At 55.0% G+C, this 21229-nt stretch overlaps 3 protein-coding genes across 11 annotated transcripts in view; 1 reads left to right on the forward strand and 2 right to left on the reverse strand.

The window, feature by feature from the left end:
• Positions 1-1085: 1085 nt before the first annotated feature.
• On the reverse strand, positions 1086-16942 carry IRGQ (immunity related GTPase Q). 5 transcript variants are annotated; one of them, XM_034986632.1, is made up of 5 exons: positions 16852-16930; positions 16038-16100; positions 14740-14872; positions 5248-5779; positions 1086-4070 (listed from the first exon to the last, which is right to left on the reverse strand). In XM_034986632.1, exons 4-5 carry the CDS (start codon positions 5775-5777, stop codon positions 2711-2713), a joined length of 1890 nt encoding a protein of 629 aa, XP_034842523.1. In that variant the 5' UTR covers positions 5778-5779; positions 14740-14872; positions 16038-16100; positions 16852-16930; the 3' UTR covers positions 1086-2710. The 5 variants fall into 5 exon arrangements, with proteins under 5 accessions (XP_034842523.1, XP_034842525.1, XP_034842522.1 ...); XM_034986634.1 differs by lacking the exon at positions 16038-16100 and having other exon boundaries at positions 16852-16942; XM_034986631.1 differs by lacking the exons at positions 14740-14872; positions 16038-16100; positions 16852-16930 and adding an exon at positions 6238-6355.
• On the forward strand, positions 6311-9702 carry ZNF576 (zinc finger protein 576). 4 transcript variants are annotated; one of them, XM_034986651.1, is made up of 3 exons: positions 6311-6431; positions 7218-7318; positions 8968-9702. In XM_034986651.1, exons 1-3 carry the CDS (start codon positions 6370-6372, stop codon positions 9393-9395), a joined length of 591 nt encoding a protein of 196 aa, XP_034842542.1. In that variant the 5' UTR covers positions 6311-6369; the 3' UTR covers positions 9396-9702. The 4 variants fall into 4 exon arrangements, with proteins under 4 accessions (XP_034842542.1, XP_034842544.1, XP_034842540.1 ...); XM_034986653.1 differs by lacking the exon at positions 6311-6431 and adding an exon at positions 6445-6750; XM_034986652.1 differs by lacking the exon at positions 6311-6431 and adding an exon at positions 6447-6987.
• The window catches only part of ZNF428 (zinc finger protein 428), an 8592-nt gene continuing 3773 nt past the window's right edge, over positions 16411-21229 (reverse strand). For both annotated transcript variants that reach the window (XM_034986654.1, XM_034986655.1), the window contains exon 3: positions 16411-16973. In XM_034986654.1, the coding sequence (XP_034842545.1) occupies positions 16471-16973 (503 nt within the window). In that variant the 3' untranslated portion in view covers positions 16411-16470. The remainder of the gene's footprint in view (positions 16974-21229) is intronic.

Consider the following 21229-nt stretch of genomic DNA (forward strand, 5'->3'; position numbering starts at 1 on the left):
CTCCCACTTCCCCACGGGGGGTACGCCAGACTGAGAGGCAGATCGTGTTGTACTGGATATTACAGATATGGGCAAACACCTTTCCCTGAAGCCCAAAAGGCCTTTGAGGACACTGCCTGAAGCCGTTTTGTATGGAGCCAAATGCTTTTCCCCACCTCAGCCACCTCAATTCAAAGGGGACACATTGTGCCAGTGGTAGGGGTTCAAGATGGACATGGGGGTACCATCTGGCAGGTATATGCCCCTCAGATGGGTCATCCTTGTCTCCTGCTGTCAAAGAAAATAGGATCTTGGAAGTGTTTAGGGTTCTCGTCCAGCCTTTTCCTTTCGCAGATGGGAAAATAAGGCACTGGTCCAAGTCACCCAGAGTGCCAGTGGCAAGGCCTTGCTTGCTTCCCAGATCCCCTGACGTCTGACAGGAGCTTCTCTCCCACCAGATGCTTGTTTCTCCCTGCCTCGCTCATTTCCCCTGTCTTGTGGCAAGAGGCCGACAATCTAAGTTCCAGTCTGCCACGGAATAATGAATTCAGTATTTACTAAGCACCTACTGTGTTGTCAGGCACTCTTCTAGGTGCTGGGGGTACAGCAGAGAACAAGACAGGTAAGAGGATCATAGCTATTAAATAGGTAAATAAATAAATAAGGTAACTGCTTACAGTAATAACTGCTACAAGAGAAACACTGACAGGCTGAGATGAATAATGGGGATGTGTGAGCTACTTCAGTTACACTGGTCAGGGAAGGCCTCTCTGAGGGGACATGTGAGCTGAGACCTGCTTGACAAGGAGGAACCAGCCATGGGAAGATCTGGGGGCAGAGCATTCTACGCAGAAAGAACAGCAAATGCAAAGGTCCTGGGGCAGGATCCAAGGTGGCCCACCCAGGCATCAGAAGGAAGATCAGGGGCGCCTGGGTGGCTCAGTTGGTTAAGTGGCTGCCTTCAGCTCAGGTCATGATCCCAGGGTCCTGGGATCGAGTCCCGCATCGGGCTCCCTGCTCTGCAGGGAGCCTGCTTCTCCCTCTCCCACTCCCCCTGCTTGTGTTCCCTCTCTCGCTGTGTCTCTCTCTGTCAAATAAATAAAAATAAAAAATCTTTAAAAAAAAAAAAAAAAAGAAGGAAGATCAGGCTGGTTGGGGGATGGGGTGGGGGCAGGGAATGCGAAGAGGCAGGGGCCAGACCACACAGGACCTTGCTGTGTGCTGTTGGGCCTAGAGCCTGCCCTCCCTGGGCTTTGCTCTCCCCAGCTCTCATAAAAGAGATTCATTCTACTTAATGGCCTTTCGGGTCCCCCCTTTCTGTTTGTTGACACTGAAGAATTCTGTGACCTGTGGCGTCTTTTCTACCTATAGTTGGCAGCCTAGAACATTCCAGGCACTGTGGTTTCTGGCTTTGCTTCACTCATGGCACACTCCCACGGTCTGGAACGCTCCCTAGCTGTTCTGTGGGTCTCTTGCCCTCTGCAGCACTGTGTGTACACCAGAAGGCAGAGCCTCCTGGTGACACCTGAGGTAGCCAACACAGAAATGTCTGGATCACTGCAGCACGACAGCTGCTTTTCCAAAAAAGGCAGGAGTTTAAAATACCAAGGCCAGAAAGGGTTAGGCTTAATGACAGAACAAATCAAGACCAAAAAGAGATAGAAACCACTAAGGGAGAGAGGGACAAAGGAAAAGACTCACCAAAGATCCCCTGAATCACTCAGCACCTATGAAATGGGGCAGTCATATCCCTTCCCAAACTCACACAGAGCGACAACTGCCAGGGTCCAAATCCATAAGGGATTTGTGGGAGGTACCTCTGAGGTATGGGTTCCTGCCCTTCCACACCTAGAAGGCCTCATTCCTGGTCTCTGGCTACCACCAGGGCCCACCATGCCCAGACCTCTTGCCTCCTCCCCTCATTTTTGTGGGACCATCCTCCCCACAACAGCTGGGGAAGGAATCTGGGTCATCAGTCCCCTGGAACAGCAAATATTAGATATCTCTCTATTCCTCAAGGGGGACCAAAGGATCTCCAGCTCTTTTGCACAGCCCCCTGTTCCCTCCTGTAGATGGAGACCTCCCACTACCCAGGAATTAGAAACCAAGGTCCACTGAAGATTCAAAGCCACCGCCTCTTGAGGAACTGGGAGGCTGGATGCAGACCCATTCCCTCTGGGAAGCCTGGATCCTATACCCCCGTGTGGCTCAGCAGTTCCAAGGATTCCAGCTCCCTGGGGTACCCAGACTCCTTCCTCCATACTGGAATCTCCAGGATGATGGAAGACCCTCTTCATCAGGAACCAGGGCTTTCACCTCTTCTCCCCCTTCCCAGGGCCAGAGGACCAACAGATCCAGTTTCTACTCCCCTGGAGACCAGGACAGAACCCCTTCTAGGAGTCCAACCCCTCAACTTCCTTCAGGACACAGTCTGGCGTCATGCCCTGTGGTCCCCAGGGAAATCAGTTCTCTCCCCCAGACTCCATTCCCCTTCAGGACCTAGGGATCCAGGGGACTACAAGTCACACATCCCAGTCAGTAGTCCTAGAGCCCTCATCCCCTTCAAGCACCCAGGATTCTGGGTGGTGGCCCCCAGCTCTGTTACCTCAGAGGCCCAGACATCCAACTCCACCCCCCCACCCCACGCGGGACTTGGGAGTCCTCAGCCCCTGGCGGAGCCAAGCAGCACGGACGCTGAGCACCCCGGAAGCCCCGGCCCTCATCCCTCCCCTCACTGCGCGGGCCCATGGGGTGCCAGCACCGCCTCGGCGTCGGCCTGCATCTCGTCGAGGGCCTGCAGCAGGACGCCGTGCGCCGCGCGGTAACCCAGGCCGCCGGTGGCCGCCGCCCCGCCCGCCGGCCACAGGAAGGAAAGGGCGCCCAGCGCCGCGCCCCCCGCAGTGCCCTCGCCCGCCCACGCGCCCAGCCTCGCCTCCACCTCGGCGCGCGTCACCGGGCCCGGGAAGCGCGTCCGCTCTGCCAGCTCCCCGGGAGCCAAGCCTAGCGCGCGCTCGCGTCGAGCCAGCGCCGCGGGTTCGAGCCCCAGCGCCCGCCGCCACTCCGCCAGCTGGCCCCGCAGCAGCGCCACGTCGCACGCCCAGCCCAGCCCCGGGACTGGGGCCGCCGCCGCCGCCAGGCTAGCCAGCAGAGCGGGCCGCCACGCCCCGGCCCGCAGCGCCGCAGCCTTCATCCGGGCCCCGTGGGGAGACGCGGGTGGCAGCGCCAGCAGCAGCGCCCCCGCCTGGGCCGGGGGGAGCGCGCGCCGCAGCCACTCGCAGAGCCCGGGGAGGCCGCCAGGCCGCAGGGGGAACACGGGCGGCGGTGCCTCCTCCAGCACCTCCCACGTCTCATCCTCCGGGCTCGGTGCGGCCGCACGCTCTGAGTCCCCACTGCCCGATTTCTTCGCGCCGCCGCCAACACGCGGCAAACTCTCACTGCCTGCTTTCTCTGCCCCTTCCCCGCTGCCTGCTTTCCCGGACTCTTCCCCGCTACCTTTCGGCAATCCAGTGCCACGGCTCTCCCTTCCCTCACTGCGTGCATTCTTCAACCCCTCTCCGCCTGCGTTCTCTAAGCTCTCGGAGCTGGGCTTCTCTGCCTTCTCCTCTTCCTCCGGGTACTCTGGATCCTCGCCCTCACCGTCTGTTCGCACGCAGACCAGCGGCGCATCTGGCAGCACGAAGGGCCGTACCTCAGCCCAGTCCTTCTCAGTAGGGGCCCCCGGGGTGACGAGGATGAGGGCGTCGTAGTGGGTCGGATGGGGGGTGGCGGCAGTGCCCGCGGAGCCCAGAGGCACCTTCCAGAGCACCACGTTGGGACGCTCTGGCGCCGGGCAGGGCGTGGGCCCCGGGGGCGTGAAAACAGGCTCATCATCTGGGTCAGGGGGATCCAACCCAAGTAGCATGTTCAGCACAAGGCTCACATCAGCCTTGCCGGTCACGGCCAGGTCCAGCCGCGCGCTGCCCAGGCGCTCCAGGCCAGCGCGAACCCACGACAGCGCCGCCTCCAAGCCACCGGTCTCAAAGGCCTCACGCACAGCCTCCAGCTCTGCCGCACCCAGTACCTCGAAGCCATCCTGAGCCGGTGGAAGGAGCCTGAAGGAACAGGAAGAGGGAGGGTTTACACGCTAGAGGGCTGTGCTACGGGGACAGGACTAGGCTAGGATGATAAGGGTGGAATTTTCCGAATGATCCCTGAAAGAAGATGGAGGGGTCAGACTAATGGTACAGCATATAGAAACCAGGGCTTAAAACAGGGATGGGGCAGGTTCGTTGAGGTCAGGTTTCCAACAAAGCCTAAAAGGGGGAAGCTGCTAAATCTCTGGGATTCAGTCTTGGGGCGGGGCGGAGGGGCGGGGCGCTTTTCCAAGGGACCTGCAGGGTTAAGAAAGGCCAAGCAAAACTTAGGGAAGGTCGGGCTCAGGCAAAGACAGGCTTGCAACTGAATTGTGGACTAAAGAAAAGTCAAGCACCTTCCGACCAGAGCAAGGTCACCCAGGGTGCTCTTTGCTGAGACTAGGCGTAAGGAAGGGAATAAGGACCAAAGAGGGGAAAAGCCTCACCTACCAGTGCTTACCAAGGAAGGAAATGTGGATAAGGAAAAAAGATGCACATTGAGCCTCATTTGACTTCTATGAAATAGGCGGCCAGGGGTTGGGGGGGAAAAATTCAGGAAGTATCCAGCAAATGGGCATAGAAACGAGACGGGATTAGAGAAAGGAGGTGGGGGAGTGATCCCAGAAATAATAAGGCTCACTGAGGGTGTGGCTTTACAAGGACTGGTGTAGCTGGAGAACAAAGCTGATGATGGGGAGGGTGAGGAGGGCTCAAAAAGTGTGAATCCTAGGGTAAAATCTTCGCGGGCATCACAAGCTTGTATGCTGAATGGGCCCTCCTTCAAACTTTTGCGGGGGAGGGGGGTAGTATCCGGGCTTTAGGTCCTGGCCTCTCCTAAAATTCTCACTGGGGCAGGGCTTGTGACCTCAGAACACTGGCAGGAGAATGAACCTGGAGGACAGGTCGGAACCTACAGCCCGTGGGGCGAGGCCTAGAAATGGGGAAAGGGTCCAGCACTGAGCTTGGGCTTGGGGTGGAGCCTCGCTGACCTCAAAACCTGCGCTGAGGGGTGGGATCTGGACGAGAGAGCAGGGCCCCCAGCAGCTATCCTGTTTTTAACGCCTGCCCCAAGCTCGCTGGGGGGAGGGGTCTCGCGGATCTCAAAGAACATTTTCTAAAAGACCAGGCCTCCAACCCACCCCAACTCCTCGCTCACCTTTGCAGCACCTCCGCCTGGCTCCGCAGCGCCACCCGCAGACGCTCCAATTCCTTGCAGCCATCTCTGCTGCCGCAGTCGGCCGGCAGCACGAAGAGAGCCGCGGCCCCCAATCCTGCGCTGTTCAGCAGGGCCTCTGTCTGATCCCGGGCCTGGGCTTCATTTTCCGAATCTCCAGGACGGAGCTTCCGCACAGCCAGCAACGGGGTCCCTCGGGCCAAGGCGGCCCGCGCTGCCTCTCCCAGCGCTGCGGCTAAGGGTTCCCCGTTCCCTTCGGGGCCGGGCAGCACCAATACCAGCACATTGGCCTCCGCCGCCCAGGGCCCTGGCGCTGCGGGTGGACAGCTCAGCTCGCCCAGGAAAAGGCCAGGGCCGGCAGCTCGCAGGCTGGGGATCCCGGAGTCCGGCCGTCCCTCGGGAATCTCTATCGTCTCCACATTCCCATCGCACAGCGCTGCAATAAGCGCGGACTTGCCACAGCCCGGAGGCCCCAGGAACAAGGCGGTCACGTCACCCCGTGGCAGTGGCATACCTGGAAAGCAAGGGGGTGGGGCAGACCCGGGTCAGGGAGCACTCAGCCTTTTTTATTCTTTGTCATCCCACTGGGGTCTCAGACTTCAGTCCTTCACCCCGTCCCCTTCCCTTCTTGGATGTCACTCCCAGGGAAAAATCCGGCACCCACGCCCTACCTTTTCCCCAGGGATAAGGGCGTCTTGCCGGCCCTCTTTCTGGATACATTTTTCTCTGTTTCAAATTCTCAGAAATCGGGCCTCCAAGCCCTCTCCTCCCTCAGGGACATAGATGTTTCTATCCCCCACACCTCCCTTCCAAATCACTAACCGAGCAAACCGCCGGCACAACCTGAGAGCTCAGTCGGCGGCGACTTATCAGCCGCCGAGAAGCCCCGCCCCTGGGGTCGGGCGGATGGAGGCCGAAGAGGTTAGAGGGCCGGGATTTGGGGACGTCCGGACACGTTCCGGGGGCTCTAACCTGGCGTCACTCTTTTAAGGAGAGGGTGTGTCTTGGAAGCGTGACCTCGGGGCTACAGCCCTTCACGGCGCCTGCGCAAAACGAAGTACGCCCGCTCTCCATTCAAGTCCTGCTGCCGCAAGGCTCGGAACAATGAAGGCGTCAAAGCGCCTGCGCGCCAGGAGCGCCTGGCCACAGTTGCGCAAGAAGCTGAGGTCTGTACGGCACGGGGGGCTGCAACGTCATCATAACGCACCCCAGGGCAGAAAAGGACCCCTCCCGTTACTCTGAGGACCCGGTTGGCGCGACTGCATCACTGCCGGATAGCATGCCGGGCCTGGGCTTCGAGAGGCTCATCAGGCGAAAGGGCGTGGAAGCCACTGGGACCTTAAGACTCGGTGGGCCCTACCCCGCTTCCCTCCGGGTGGCGGCGCTGTGACGAGCGACTGACAGGCGCAACGAAAGGCAGCCCTCTGCCGTCTGGAGAAAAACGGGAGGCCTGGGCTACCCCGCCTCGGGAGGAGGGAACCGAGGGCAGTGCTTGGGGCGAAGGCTGAAGGCGCGCGTGGGAGGCGGGGGCCCTGGGTGGAACGAGGGTTACAGGATGTCCGAGAAAGATGCCTCCCGGGAAGAGGCGGGCTAAAGCCTGGATGCCATCACCGGCCTCAAGACACGTGGGAGACGGGGATGAGGCTGGTGTCAAAGCTCAAGGGTTCCATGCCCGGAGTTCAGGGAGTTAGTTTGATGTAGGAGGCCATAGGTCTCATACAGGTGAGAAGGCTCGAAGGGGTGTCACAAACCTAGGGAGTCGAATCTTTTGGGAGGGTCGAAGCTTCCCTAGGGAACAGCTCCATCAGGTTAGAGTTCAAGAGGATGGCATCTTATGGGGGCAAGGAGAGCCTGTCAGAAGTCACGGGATTAGCGGGCCCTTTCATGCTGTCGATAGATGAGCGACTTCACTCGATTTACTATTCTGTCATGCGTGCTACTCTCTTGACCAGAGGGATCCCAGTCACCATGGAGGACCCGCATCCTGAAGAGACCATGGAGCAGCAGGATTCGTCCAAGGAGAGGAGTCCCCGCAGTCCAGGAGGCGACATCTGTGAGTGCTGCTGGCCAGAGGAGGGTGGGGTGCTGGAGCTGATGCTACCTAAAGGGATTTCTATAGCTTTTAAGTGTCCCAGGCGTTACAAGCACTTGCCTGCTGGGAAGGGGCTGTAATAAATGGCTTCTAAGCTGCCCTACCAGGAACTGCCACTCTCCACCCTTACCCTCATTCTGCTCAGATGTACCCACCCTGCTCTGTCCATGTAAGTTCGAGTGGGCCACAGTTCAGAGGGACAAAGTGGCATCCAGAGAGGCTTGGGGTGGGAGATGTGGCTGGGAAAAGTGGGGCACTGGCAGAGGAGCCCCAAGTTCCAGTTCCACCTCTGCCCCAGACTTTCAGTGTGACTCGGGCTTGGGTTTCCCTGTCAAAAGAAGTTGCCACTCCTCAGGTGACACGGCTGTAATGGGGATTAGGGGCAAAGAAGGGGAAGGTCTGTTTGACAGCATGATAGCAACAGCTTCTACTGAAGGCTCATGATGCTTATGGGCACTTTGTAAGCATTTAACCTTCGTTATCTCAGTCCTCCTGACGGACCCTAGGAGATTCCCTCAGATAGGGGAACGGAGGCAAGGAGAGGTTATCTGTGACAATGACAGCCCGTGTCAAGGCCCTCCAGCCAAAGACCACCAGGAGCACACCCTACACTTGAACGAGTTGGGTTTATTGCTCTTTGCACTGAGGAAGCACACACGCCCTGGGGCGCTGTGGGGCATCTCAGTGTTAGAAAGGATTTATTTTAGGTGGTTTTTGGGAAGGGTTCAAGAAAGGGTTTTGTGCCAGAATTAGATGCTGCCGGTAAGCAGGGGCAAAAGATAGGGTGGTCAGATCTTATCTGGGAAGGAGGCATGAAGGCTCAAGCTGCGACTGATAAAGCGGCAGCAGCCCCTCCTGGGAGCCAGGATAGCGGGGTGTTTGGTCTTTCTTGTGGCTTGGACAACGTTCGTGTTTTGTCGGTGTTCAGACGTTATTCTGGCATGGTCTTGACTTGATTGAATCATCTCAGTCACAGCATGGCCTTGTCTGACGAGGTTCTGTGAAACTGCTTATGTTCAACAGGAGAACACCAAGGCCTAGCTGTGAGCGCCAGGCCGGCCCCCGGCTGTCAAGCTGCTTTTCTCTTTCTCAATACTAATAATTGCAAACCACTGTGTAGCACTCTTCTAAGCACTTTATATGAATTAATTCATTTACTCCTTCCAACAACCCAATGAGGTAGTAATAACCGTACTGATCAGTTATAACCATACTGATATGGTTAGGACCCCATTTTCCAGATGAGGAAACTTGTAGTTGCCTAGGAAGTGGTAGATCTGGGATTCAGTGCCAGGCAGTCTGGCTCCAGAGGCTGTGCTCTAATCACAGGGCTCTGTTGGAAGGGCAGATTCCCTGGGTTCCAGTCCTGACTCCACCATTTCATTTCCTGGCCTCGTGACTGTAGGCAAGTTGCCCGGCCTTTCTGAGCCTCAGCCTGCTCATCCATAAAACAGGTCCTGTAATAGTTTGCCTGTGCCACTGTCCAGCCCTGGCATACAGCCTGGCACATGGTAAGCCCTGAATGTGAATTGTTGGCATGACTCTGGGGCTCGGGAGAGGTCCTGGTGACTCTTGCTGGCTTCCCCTCGACCTCTCCCCACGTCCCTCAGGCCACCTGGGGGCCCCGCAGTGCACCCGCTGCCTCATCACCTTCGCCGATTCCAAGTTCCAGGAGCGTCACATGAAGCGGGAGCACCCAGCGGATTTCGTGGCCCAGAAGCTGCAGGGGGCCCTCTTCATCTGCTTCACCTGCGCCCGGTCCTTCCCCTCCTCCAAGGCCCTGATCGCCCATCAGCGCAGCCACGGTCCAGCCGCCAGGCCCTCCACGCCAGTGGCGCCCACCGCTGCCCAGCCTACATTCCCCTGTCCTGACTGTGGCAAGACCTTTGGGCAGGCTGCTTCTCTGAGGCGGCACCGCCAGGCGCATGAGACCCGCACCCCTCCTGGCCCCTTTGCCTGCACTGAGTGTGGTCAGGACTTTGCCCAGGAAGCGGGGCTGCATCAACACTACATCCGGCATGCCCGGGGGGAGCTCTGAGTGAGGGCTAAGCCCTCCCTAGGGCAGTGGGTGTGGGGGAGGGTTCTTTGGCTGCTAGAACCCACCTCTGATATGGGACGGGGGCCTTGGAAGGATTTGCTTCCCTCCCTGGACAAGCAAAGGACTCCTGATAAGTAGGACCCAGAAGATGCTCATCTACAGCTTCAGTCTTTGGAGGACACAAAGGCCTTCAGGGATATAGTGAAATTAGTGAAATCTTTTGTTTAAAAAAAAAAAAATGAGCAAGCAAAAGGGAAAACTGTTATTTGTATCTCTCTCATTCCCAATTAAATAGTTTGAAATCGGGTGCCTGGGTGGCTCAGTTGGTTAAGTGACTGCCTTCGGCTCAGGTCATGATCCTGGAGTCCCGGGATCGAGTCCCACATCGGGCTTCCTGCTCGGCGGGGAGTCTGCTTCTCCCTCTGACCCTCCTCCCTCTCATGCTCTCTGTCTCTCATTCTCTCTGTCTCAAATAAATAAATAAAATCTTAAAAAAAAAAAAAAAGTTTGAAATCACAACTAGCTGCAGATTGTGTAATCACCTTTAATTCTTCCCAAATGGGTGGCATGAGCTGTAGGAGCAAATTCCCCTGGATGTGTGCCTGAAAGGGGGCGGGGAAGGTGAGGTGTTGCGGGGCCTGTAATGGCACTGGAAGGGTCCCAGATGTGGAGTGACTTGGGCCTTTGGGGACAGGATAGCAAAGTTGGGGGCTGTACTCTGAGTCACGTGGGGGTTGCAATTCAAGTCCTTGTCTTCTCCCACCTGTCAGTCTTTCCCACTCATGGAAGGGCCATGGTATTGGTTGGATTTGGGCTCCCCCCCAATAATGTATTGCCCGCTTAAATAATTTTATGTACTATTCTGGTCATGGAATATTTTCTATATGTGTAGGTGAGATGACATGAATAAAATAATAGCATCTAAAAACAGAGAAGACTTATATTAAAATGTCTAAACAAGGAACTCTGGCTCTTGAGCAGGAATTCCCAGAAAATATAAGAAGGGCACAGGGTGGGGACACCTGGGTGGCTCAGGTCGTTAAGCGTCCAACTCTTAATTCCAGCTTAGGTCATGATCTCAGGGTCGTGAGAGCCAGCCCGGTTTCGGGCTCTGCGCTGAGCATGGAGGCTGCTTAAGATTCTCAATCTCCCTCTCCCTCTGCCCCACACCCCTCTGCGCATCCCTCTCTCTCACTTTCAAAATAAATAAAATAAAAAGAAGGGCACAGGGAGGGGGAAGCTCAGGTCAGAGCTGGCCTGGCCCTGCAGGGAATCTGGTTTGAAATCAAACAGAGATACCTTCTGTTTCCTGTTGTATTTGGCCAACATTGGGAGAGCTCCCATTAAGATCCTATTTTCAGCTCTTGAAAAGCCTAACCCTGGGCGGAGTCCCACCGGGCCTCGTGCTGAGTGTGGTCAGGACTTTGGATTACCTGTCCTGCCCCCCTTAGAGACAATGGTTGATGCCCTGCATACAATAATCACAGACTCTATCTGAACCGAGGGATGTTTTTAGAGCCCATAGCTGAGATAGATATGGTAGAGACTGATAGATGTCTCCCAATTTTTAGCTAGGTACATGGTAGCTACAAACACTCCCATTTCCCAGGGTCCCTTGCAGCTACGTGTGGCCCTGTGACCCGAGTTCTGGCTAAATTCTGGGTAGAGTTCTCAGGCTTCAGAGAGGGACATGCCTTTTCCTCTACCTGCCTGCCTAGAGTGTGGACATGGTATCCAGCCATCTTGGACCATGAGAGCAAGATATGGCCTGGCAGAGCAGCAAGACAGCAGAAGGACGGATCCCTTGACCATGGGTCCCTGGGACCATGATCACTTCATGGAGCAGAGTCATCATACCAGCCCTAGAATTTCCACTTCCATACTATCATGTAAGAGAGAAATAAGCCTCTATCTTGTTTAAATCACCCTTATTTTGGGTCTCTGTCACATGCAGCCTCATTTAAAGCCTGTCTGCAGCGCAGAACTGCAGATCTGAGTAGTCGCAACGGAGACCGTATGGCCCACCAAGCCTAAAATAAGAAAGGGCCATCTGGCCCTTTACAGTAAAAGTTTGCCGACCTCTTGTCTAACCGACAGACAAACAACCTACTCTGAGCCTCGCAGCCGGGATTCCCACCCTGGGAAATACTACCTCTAGTAGGGGGCTGTGCGTGCATGTGTTTGTTTGTGTAGGATTTGGGCGGGGCTAGCTAGCCTGGATCTCTTTGCTTGGATGACTTATGGGGAAATTGGTTTGGAGTTAGTTGGCCATCACTTATTCCTAAAATACCGACTTCACCAAAGTCAAATATTTCCTCTGCACCTGGCGACAGCTCAGAAGTTTCCAACCCAGATGTTTTACACCTCCCCCACAGCGGTTCCCTCCAACCCAAACCTAAGGCTCAAATCACACATGCTCCCCTGAGATAGATAGCAGCCTGCCTGTGTTCTTCCTGTTCTCTCCACTCTCCAGATGTCATAGATTCCCAAGACTTTAAATAGCATCACTGGTGACTTCCCAATCTTTATCTGCAGCTCAAACCCCAGACTTCTACCCATGAGAAAGTCACTTGGATGACGAATAGGCGTCTCAAAAACATAAAAAGGGTCGACGTGACTCCTACAGCCCCCACCTACACCACTACTATGAGATTGGTCAACTGTCTACTCTACTTCTAAATTCCCAAGTCTTGGGGCGCCTGGGTGGCTCAGTCGTTAAGTGTCTGCCTTCAGCTCAGGTCGTGATCCCGGGGTCCTGGGATTGAGCCCCGCATGGTGTTCCCTGCTCAGCGGAAGCCTGCTTCTCCCTCTCCCACTCCCCCTGCTTGTGTTCCCTCTCTCGTTATGTCTCTGCCAAAAAAAATAAAAAAAATCTTTAAATTCCCAAGTCTGACCGGCCCTCCCCACAGCTGCTCTCCTAACTGCTCCCCCCACCATAGCCCCGGACCTGCCACCACTGCTGGTCCACTACAGTCCACTACAGACCACTACAGACCACCCCGTGTACGTAAGTTGGCACACATCACTCATTTAAAATCCTCAAATGGCATCCCATAGATAACATCCCAAGACCTTACCCAGGCCCAGAAAACCCAACAGTGATGGGAGCCCCTGCCTGCTAAGCAATCTTAACTCCCTCCCAGCTTTATCTTCATTATACTCCAGTCACACATGCCAGGCTGGCTTCTGCCTCAGGGCCTTTGCACTTGCTGTTCCCTCTGCCTCGAGTGCTCTTACCCAGAATTTTGCAACACTCTCTACGTTATTTAGGACTCAACAGATGCTACCTCCTCAGAGAGGTCCTCCTTGACATGCTTGGCTAAAGTGGCACCTGCAACCCTTACCCTGACTTAATTTCTTCTTAGCACTCTTCAATACCTGGGATTATCATGCTTTAGTTTGTCATTATCCGTGTCCTTACCCTGGAATCCACACTCTCGAGGGCAAGTGTTGTGTCTTCCTCACTTCCCCAGCACCTAGGACACTGCTGATCTCAGAGGCTCAAAGAATGCTCAACTGTGCCCATTGTTTACCTAGTGTCTCTTGGCATCATCCCTGTGATGCTCTGTGATGCTGGGCTTTCTGCAGTTAGGTTTCCCAGACTCCAGAGCTGGCTTCCTCAAGTTCTGCCCACGAGAGGGATGGGCATAAAGAAGGTAGGAAGAGGGAGAAGGGACTCACCTTGCTTTGGACTCCCTCCAGCAGCAGCTCAGGCTCCAGTGCCGTTCTGTACTGGGCGCAAGGTACTGTGCTAAACCTCTTGAGGTTTAAACCTCTGCACATGGCCTGTCCTCCAAGCTCCTGCTGGGCCTGGGACTCCAGGCCTAGAGGTGGGAGCTTTGTGCAGACACGAACTGCTCAGTTGCCTGTTTTCCACATTTGTGCTCTCAGACTTCTAACAGCTGCGTGACCACTCCCCTGCGTTAAGTCCTCTCTTTGGAATTCCTAGCTTGGTGTCCCTATCCTGCCTGGGCCCCGAGGAATTGAATGACCCCACTGGCAGCAGACTAGGTGTCTGGATCCCCAGTCTCTCATATCCTTAGGAATTTTTGCTGATGAATGGATGGTTCTCTACATCCATGCTTAGAAAGCCCCATCTTAGGGCAGAAGAGCACTTAAGCATGCTGCTCCAGGAAATAAAATCCATCTGTGGTGTTTTAATGAGCTGTGAATTTCTGCTTTGACGATTCTGAGAGTCATTGATGTTAAGCTATAGTGGTTAGGAAAGTCTCAAGTTGAAGAGTGGATAAATGTCAGGTTTTCAGATTCTGAGCTTCTAGGATGAAAAGTGTGGGTTTTGACAGATGCTTTGGTATAAGATCCTGTAACAGGCATCAAAATGCAAGTGTTCTTTGTGGCCAAGCAGGTACCGTCATCAGGGAAGCAAGCAGGGCGTGAGGGGTCCACATGCCAGATGGTGGGGAATGGGTGTGTGGGCGGGAATGCCCCATTAGCAGAAGGTAACCCTTACTCAGCTCCAGCAAGCTACTGTCCCATGGGATTGTGGGTTCAGCAATCGAGATCTCACAGTTTTCAAGAGAAACCCCAACCCTCCATTTTGATGTGAAATCTGCCCATTTTTTAAATGCTGGTAACAAACATGATTAAAAAACCTCCGTAACTCTGTGGAGACCAAACACACTCCTGCCAGTCAGATGGTGGCTACGGACAGCCAGGTTGCCATTTCTGGAATGTGGCTTAACGGTGAAGGACGTATGCCCTGCACCCCGTCGTCTGGAGTCAAACCCGGGCTCTGCTTATTAGCTGTGTGACTGACCTGTAGCAGGCAAGTCAACCTCCCTGGGCCCGAGCTGGAACCGCTGTAAAATGGTTGTGATAACAGCCCCTATGCCTCTAAGGGTTATGACAATGACTGGAGACATGGAGACACAGCCCAAATTGGTAGAATGGCTTAGAAGGCCTGGCCCTCTGCCCCTCCCTGACTTTGCCTTCCCACCAGTCTTCCCCCGCCTTCGTCAGCAACTGCCTCATGCCCTAAGTGTTCTTCCATAAATATCCCAAGTAGGGCCCCACTTCAGGGCCTTTGCACTCACTGCCCCTGCAGACAGGGGAGACACACACACACACACACACACACACAAGCCTCCCCACTCCGTTTTCCTCCACAGCACTTACTACCTTCTAACGTTCTCTACGTTTTATATATTTTACTCAACTATCTAAGTATCTGTCTTCTGCGTTGTAAGAGGGGTTTCCAAAAAGGTAGGGAGTCTTGTTCATCATGCTCACTGCTCTACTCTCAGCTCCCAGAATAGTGCTGGTATCTTGCAGGTGCTCAATACATCACTGTTGAATGAATGAATGAATAAATAACAGCCCCTACCTCATAAGGATCCGATGTGATTGTCCATATAAAGCGCTTTAGCCCAGGGCCTGGTCCACCGTGAGCGCTGATTTAATGATGGCCATTACGGTAATTCAGGTTCTATTCTTGAAGGTTCTTAGTTGCCAAGCTTCTATGAGTTAACACATGTAAAGTGCCTTAGAACAGGGCTTGGCATACAGTAAATGCTCAGTAAATGGTAGCTATCATTATAATTAGGCTTCTATTTTCTAAGGAGCTTTGGTGCCAAACTTCTATGAATTAGTACTTCCCATCTCCAAGCAAGAGCCAAGTTCCAACAAAGCTCTAACCAGCTGGCCCTCCGCTCCCCTCTGCCCTCACCCCTCCAGCTCTGCCCTCTCTGACACCCAGCAGGCTCCTGCCTCCTCCCGCCTGGACCGCTCGTCCCACCGAAGTACGCAGCTCCAGCTCCCTTCCTCCCTCCGACTCTGCTTAGGTCTCTGTCACCTCCTCAGGGAGGGCTACATTTAAAATGGCAGCCCCCTTCCAGCACTGTTCTCCCTCCTCTGCTTTGTTCTTCTCCACAGCATCTACCCCCATCCAGCATTCGCTCCATCTTACTTATTTACTGTCTGTCCTACCCTCCCCCCTGCAAGCTCCATGAAGACAAGGGTTTTATTTTGTTCACTGGTATATTCCCAATGCGCAGCATACAGCAGGGACTTGGAAGATAATACCTAAATGAATTAATGGATCACAGTCCCTACTTCACAGAGTTATTCTAAGGACCTGATGATCTCATGCAAATAAAATGCAGCACTCTGTAAGCGCTGGGGAAATGGCAGCTGTAATTATAATTAGGGTTCTATTTTTGGAAGTTCCTAGATACACAACTTCTATGAGTCAATATATATAAAGCTCCTGGACCAGCACTTGGCACCCAAGAAGCACAGCTCTGATTATAATTAATGTCCTCTTTGTGAAGGTTCTTAGGCAGGGGCAGAGAACATTAGCTGTCCTCCACCATCCTCCACGAACTGTTCTCTGCTTCCCGGGCATTGGCTAGACCGTCTCTCCCAGATTCCCCTGCAAGGAGTTGTGGCCATGTGACTCATTTCTCAGCAGAGGGATGTCAATGGGAGCAGTATGTGCCCCCTTGGGGCTGGGGCTGGTAAGACATCACAGGTACCTCGCCAGGCTGGCCTTCCTCTTCCACCAGCAGGACCCAGGCCACGGCCACTTGGCCATGACCATGTGGATGACAGTTGGCTAAGGGATGGCCTGGGTCCTCGAATCACTGCATGGAGAAAGGCTGTCCCCCAACCTGAAACACCCACCCTGGACTATGATGTGAGCGTGAAACCTCTGTAGTGTTGAGTCCAGCCTGTACATCATGGGGTCTGTGAGTAAATATAAGGAAACCACACTGAACAGAAGTACTCAGGAAATATTGAAAGTCTTGATGACGATGATGTTAAGGGTCCCCCCAGGGAGGAGCCCCAGGGGATGGGAGGGGATAAACGCCCAGGCCCATGCCTCACACACTCAAGAGTCTACACACATGCACGCACGCACACACACACACCAAACACGCTGGACCGACACACACAGAATTTGGCTTTTATTCTGGCCTTCACACATCTACTGCTAAGACGACACAGATCGGCGTTACCCCCATCCCCCATGACCATTATGACCCCCCCCCCAGTTTCCTCTGCCCCCTCCTCCCACCCCACCCCTTTGGCCAAGCTCCCTGGGTGGGGTTTCTACCTACACCTCCCCCCGGGCATGCAGCATGAAGTGCCCATGCAGCTCCCCGAGGTTGTCGAAGGAATCCTCACACTCTGTACAGTGGTAGGTGCCCTCCTCCTCCTCCTCATCTTCCTCCTCCTCCCTCCCAGCTGGTCGGCCCTCCCCAGCCCGAGGTGGCTCCTCCTCTTCCTCCCCGAGGGCCCTGCCTTCAGGGGCTGGAGCTTCCTGGGGGGCTGTAGCAGGACAGCAGAGCCGGCAAGGCGGGGTGCCTGGTGGGGCCTCCCCAAGGGGTGAGCGGCCACAGAGCTGGCAGGGCTGGGCTGGGGGGCCTGGGGGCTGGGCTGCACGGGGGGCCCGGCGGGATGGGCCCCCCCGGCCTCCCCCCAGGCGCTGCTTCACCTTGTAGCCAGGGTCATATTCAGGATCATCAGTGGCCTCCTCCTCCTCCTCCTCCTCATCTTCTTCCTCTTCGGAGTCTGGCTCTGAGAGAGTGTATTCAGAGTCAGAGGAATGCTCAGGGCCTGTAGGGGGATGGACGGGGAGAGACAGAGGCATCTGAGGACGAGGGCTCTGCCCCCCTCCCTGAGCCTCATTCAGACTCTCGCCACAACATGGAGCGGGCAGCCTGGACACAACCCTGCTCTTCCTCACAGAGGAATCCCAGTCGCATCAAACATAGCCTGGCACGCAGTAGGTGCTCAGTGTCTAAGCAAATGGATGTCTTGCAAGAACTGCATCTTAGGGGTTTAATAAGGACAAAGTAGCAGTAATAAAAACAGTAACAATAACAGTGTTCCTTGCTATTTTAAGAACCCTGTTCTTGGGGCGCCTGGGTGACTCAGTTGGTTAAGTGTCCGGCTCTTGATCTTGGCTCAGGTCTTGATCTCAGGGTCATGGGATTGAGCCCCGCACCGGAGTCTGCACTCAGTGGGAAGTCTGCTTGGGATTCTTTCTATCCTTCTCCTTCTGGCCGCCCGCCGCCCCCCCTCCAGCGTACGCGCATGCATGTTCTCTCTCACATAAATAAATCTAAAAAAAAAAAGAACCCTGCTCATATATTAACCTACCTAAGGCTTATAACAACCTTTGGAGGCAAGTACTATTATTAACCCTAAGTGACAAATGGGAAACTGAGGTACAGAGCAGTTAGGTGACTCACTCACCTCCAGTCACACAGCTCTAACAGGAAAAGCTAAATATGGGTAATGACCTACACTGGATCATTTTAGGGAGACAAATAGGTCTTCAAGCAAATTAAAACACACGTATGTGGTGTGTATATACCTATATAGTTAAGTGAATTAACTCTCTTTTAGAGAGAGATCTGAGAGCACATGATCTCATGACCCTGAGATCACAACCTGAGCTGAAACCAAGACTTGGGTGCTCAACTGACTGCACCACCCAGGCACCCCTAAAATTTTTTTAATTTAATTTTATTTATTTGAGAGAGAGAGAAACAGAAAGAGAGAAGGGGTGTGTGTGTGTGTAGGAGCAGGGGGGAGGGGCAGAGGGAGAAGCAGACTCCCCGCTGAGCAGGGCACTCCACTCGGGGCGCGATCCCAGGACCCCAGGATCATGACCTGAGCCGAAGGCAGACCCTCAACCGACTGAGCTGCCCAGGTGCCCCTGCTAAAATATTTGTAAGTACAGATATATTACTGTGATTTCATGAGCATGCAGGACATGTCTAGGACAAGTGTAGGTTAAAAAAAGGAAAACAATTTGCAGTCGATGACAGGAAAGGGTGCCATCAGCAGTCATTACGGGGGGTGCAGACAGAGCACTGGTCGGGGGCGGGAAGGAGGCCCCCCTACAGCAGCAGCAGTGTGGGAAATACCCACAGGCAGGCACCTGTCAAAAGCACCCCCTCGGACTGCTACAGCCTTGCCCTGCATCCATCCTGGCCCCTCTTCCTCATTTTCCTCCAGCAGCCTGGAAGGGTTCTATGACAACTGAGCCAACCACACTGGGCTCCTCATGGCTCCTCGACCCCTCAGGCGTGCACCTGCCGCAGGGCGTTTGCTACCCCCTTTTTACAGGCGGACTAAGGCTTGCTCCCTCCCCTCGCCAAGTCTCTGCGCAAGGGTCACCTTCTCAGAGACCCCCTCACCACTCTGTCTGATCAGCAATCCTTCCCCAGCACTCCCTATGCCCCTGATTCTGCTCTGTTTTTTCTCCTCAACTTCCCGTATCCAACATTGACCTGTGTGTTTACTGCCTGTTCCCCAGAGCAGGGACTTTGTCTGGTCCATTGCTGCATCTCTAGCATCTAGGACGCCTTCTTTGTGCCTGGCATTCAATTTAGCAAACCTTTTCTGAGGTTTTCACACATGCTGTTCCCTCTGCTGGGACAGTCTCACCCTGGTTTTCCCCATCATTCTTTAGGACACAGTAGGAAGCCTCCCTCCTTGGTGACGCTGTCCCAGATCTCCTCATCCTAGGCAGCCACTCACTGTCCTCCGGTTGTCCTCACCCTGAGCCCTGAGGGCTGTGCCTGTACAAAGCCCTTTCCCACCAGACCAGGGGGCAGGCCTGCTCTGACTCACTGCTGGCTCCCTGGCATCCCTCAGATCAGGAGAGTAGGTGCTAAATGTTGGCTGATTGTCCCTCCCTGCAGCTCTCTCTCTACTCGTTCCTGCCTCGGTCTTGCCGTCCATCTCTCTGCCATTTAACACGTTTCCTGAGGCCCTGGTGTGGGCCGCTCCCTCTGCCTGGAGGTTGTCCCCCACTCTATCCGCCTGGTGACCTCCTACTCATCCTTCAGGCCCCAGCACAGGCTCTGTCCTCTATGACGGCGGCTCCCTCCACCCCGGCTCCCGCTGGCCCAGCCCTCTCCCCTGGCTGCAGCCATCTGGGCCCTAGTACGTCTTCCCCATCAGACTAGGACTCCTTGAGGGCAGGTCTGGCTCATCTTGGGGTCCCCAACATTGCCCAGCCCAGGACCTGTGGGTTGAGTGCACAAGGGTGCCCTGAGGCTCTGATCTCCCTCCTCCCTCCAGGCCTTTGCCTCTGCTCTTCTCCCCCACCCCACCCCTGCCCCCGGCCACCAGTTCTTCTCCCCTAGCAAACTCCTGCTCCTCTTTAAGGTCCCAGCTTACACATCACCTCCTCTGTGAAGTCCTTCCTGACTCCTCAGGTGGTTAGTGTCTCTCTCTCGTCTGGGAACCCTCTGCCCCTGTCCCCCCGCCCCCAAACTCGAACATATCCTGACTACCTGGGTAGTGACCTGGAGATGGGGGACTCCTGGAAGACAGCACCTGGGTCTGGCCCATCTCCATGTCCCCAGCAATGCTGAGACCCCTGTCAGCCTCAGCAGACATTTGCTGAATGGCTGCAAAACACAGAGGAAAGCCCTCTGTCCTTGGGCCGGGACCCCTTCCCTCTTTCTCCTCCCACCTGACTTCACACCACCTACCCTCCAGAGCCTTCAAGGCCCACTATGACTTCATGCGGTTGGCTTGGTAAAGGCAATGAGGCCGTCGTCCACGGCAACCAGGTCTTTCCTGTCCACTGTGATTTTAAGGACCACAAGCCCTTTTGCGCCTACCATGCCTTCTCCACCTACAAGATCCTCAAAGCCTGGCATGTCTCCAGCATCCACTGAACCCTCGATGTCCACAGTGCCCCCCAAGCCTCCCGCCTCCTTGAAACCCACCAAATCGGCAATGCCCAACAGCTCCTCGGTGCCCACCAAGCCATCAACGGCCCCCAACTCGGCCCCAAGCGCAAGCAGTTCCAAGTCTACCAAGTGGGCCAGTACAAAGACAACCCCTTCTAAACAGCCCGGCAGCAAGTCCCGAGTCCACAGCAGGGCAAGGACGCCCAGCAAGGCGAGCACTGACACCAGGGCCAGCCAAGTCAGCAAGGCCAGTGGGGTAAGACGCCACCAGCGGAGGGGCACACACAGCCGGGGCCGAACTCCTGGCAGAAGGGGAAGCCGCAGCTCCAAGAGGTCACCCAGCAGGGCCAGCACCATGACCAGGATGAGAACTCACGGTGCCACACCAGGTGTGCCCAACAGGGCAAGAACTCCTACTTCCCAGAAAAAACAGAGTGGGGGCAAGAGTTCCAGCCGGCCTAGAAACAACAACCGGGAAAAAAGTAAGAGCCAGCCTAGAAATATGAGCAGAGAGGAGAGTTACAGCCCACCAGGAGCCTCAGGCACGGGGAAGAGTTCCGAGCTGGCTCTAACCCCAAGTAGGGCCAAGAGTTACAGCCCCACTAGGATTCCCTTCAAGAAGAAAGGTTACAGCCAGTCTCCATCATCATCGAGGAGGGTGAGGAGTTATAGTCAGATGATCACCCCTAGCAGGGAATGGAGTTACAGCCCAACTGAAGTATCTAGCAGGGGCAAGAGTTACAACCAGGATAGTGCACCCAGCAGGACCCGGAGTCATAGCCGGTCTAGCACCCCCAGCAGGACCCAAAGTCACAGCTGGTCTAGAAGAGCAAGAAGTCGCAGTCAGAAGAGAGCCCACAGTAGGATGAGAAGTCACAGTTCGAAGAGAAATCACAGTAGGGCAAGAAGTCGTACCCGGAAAGGAACTCCCAGTCAGATGAGAAGACATAGCCAATCCAGAACCCACAGCAAGGGAAAAAATTATAACCAATCTAGAACCCCCAGAAGGGGAAAAAGTCACAGCCAGTCTAGAAGCCCCAGCAAGGAGAGAGATCACCAACGATCTAGAACACCCAGCAAGGAGAGAGGTCATAGACAATCCAGAAGCCCCAGCAAGGAGAGAGATCACAGACGATCTAGAACACCCAGCACGGA

Source organism: Mirounga leonina, unplaced genomic scaffold, assembly GCF_011800145.1.
Source record: "Mirounga leonina isolate KUSES-001 unplaced genomic scaffold, KU_Mleo_1.0 Mir_376, whole genome shotgun sequence".
Lineage (NCBI taxonomy): Eukaryota > Metazoa > Chordata > Mammalia > Carnivora > Phocidae > Mirounga > Mirounga leonina.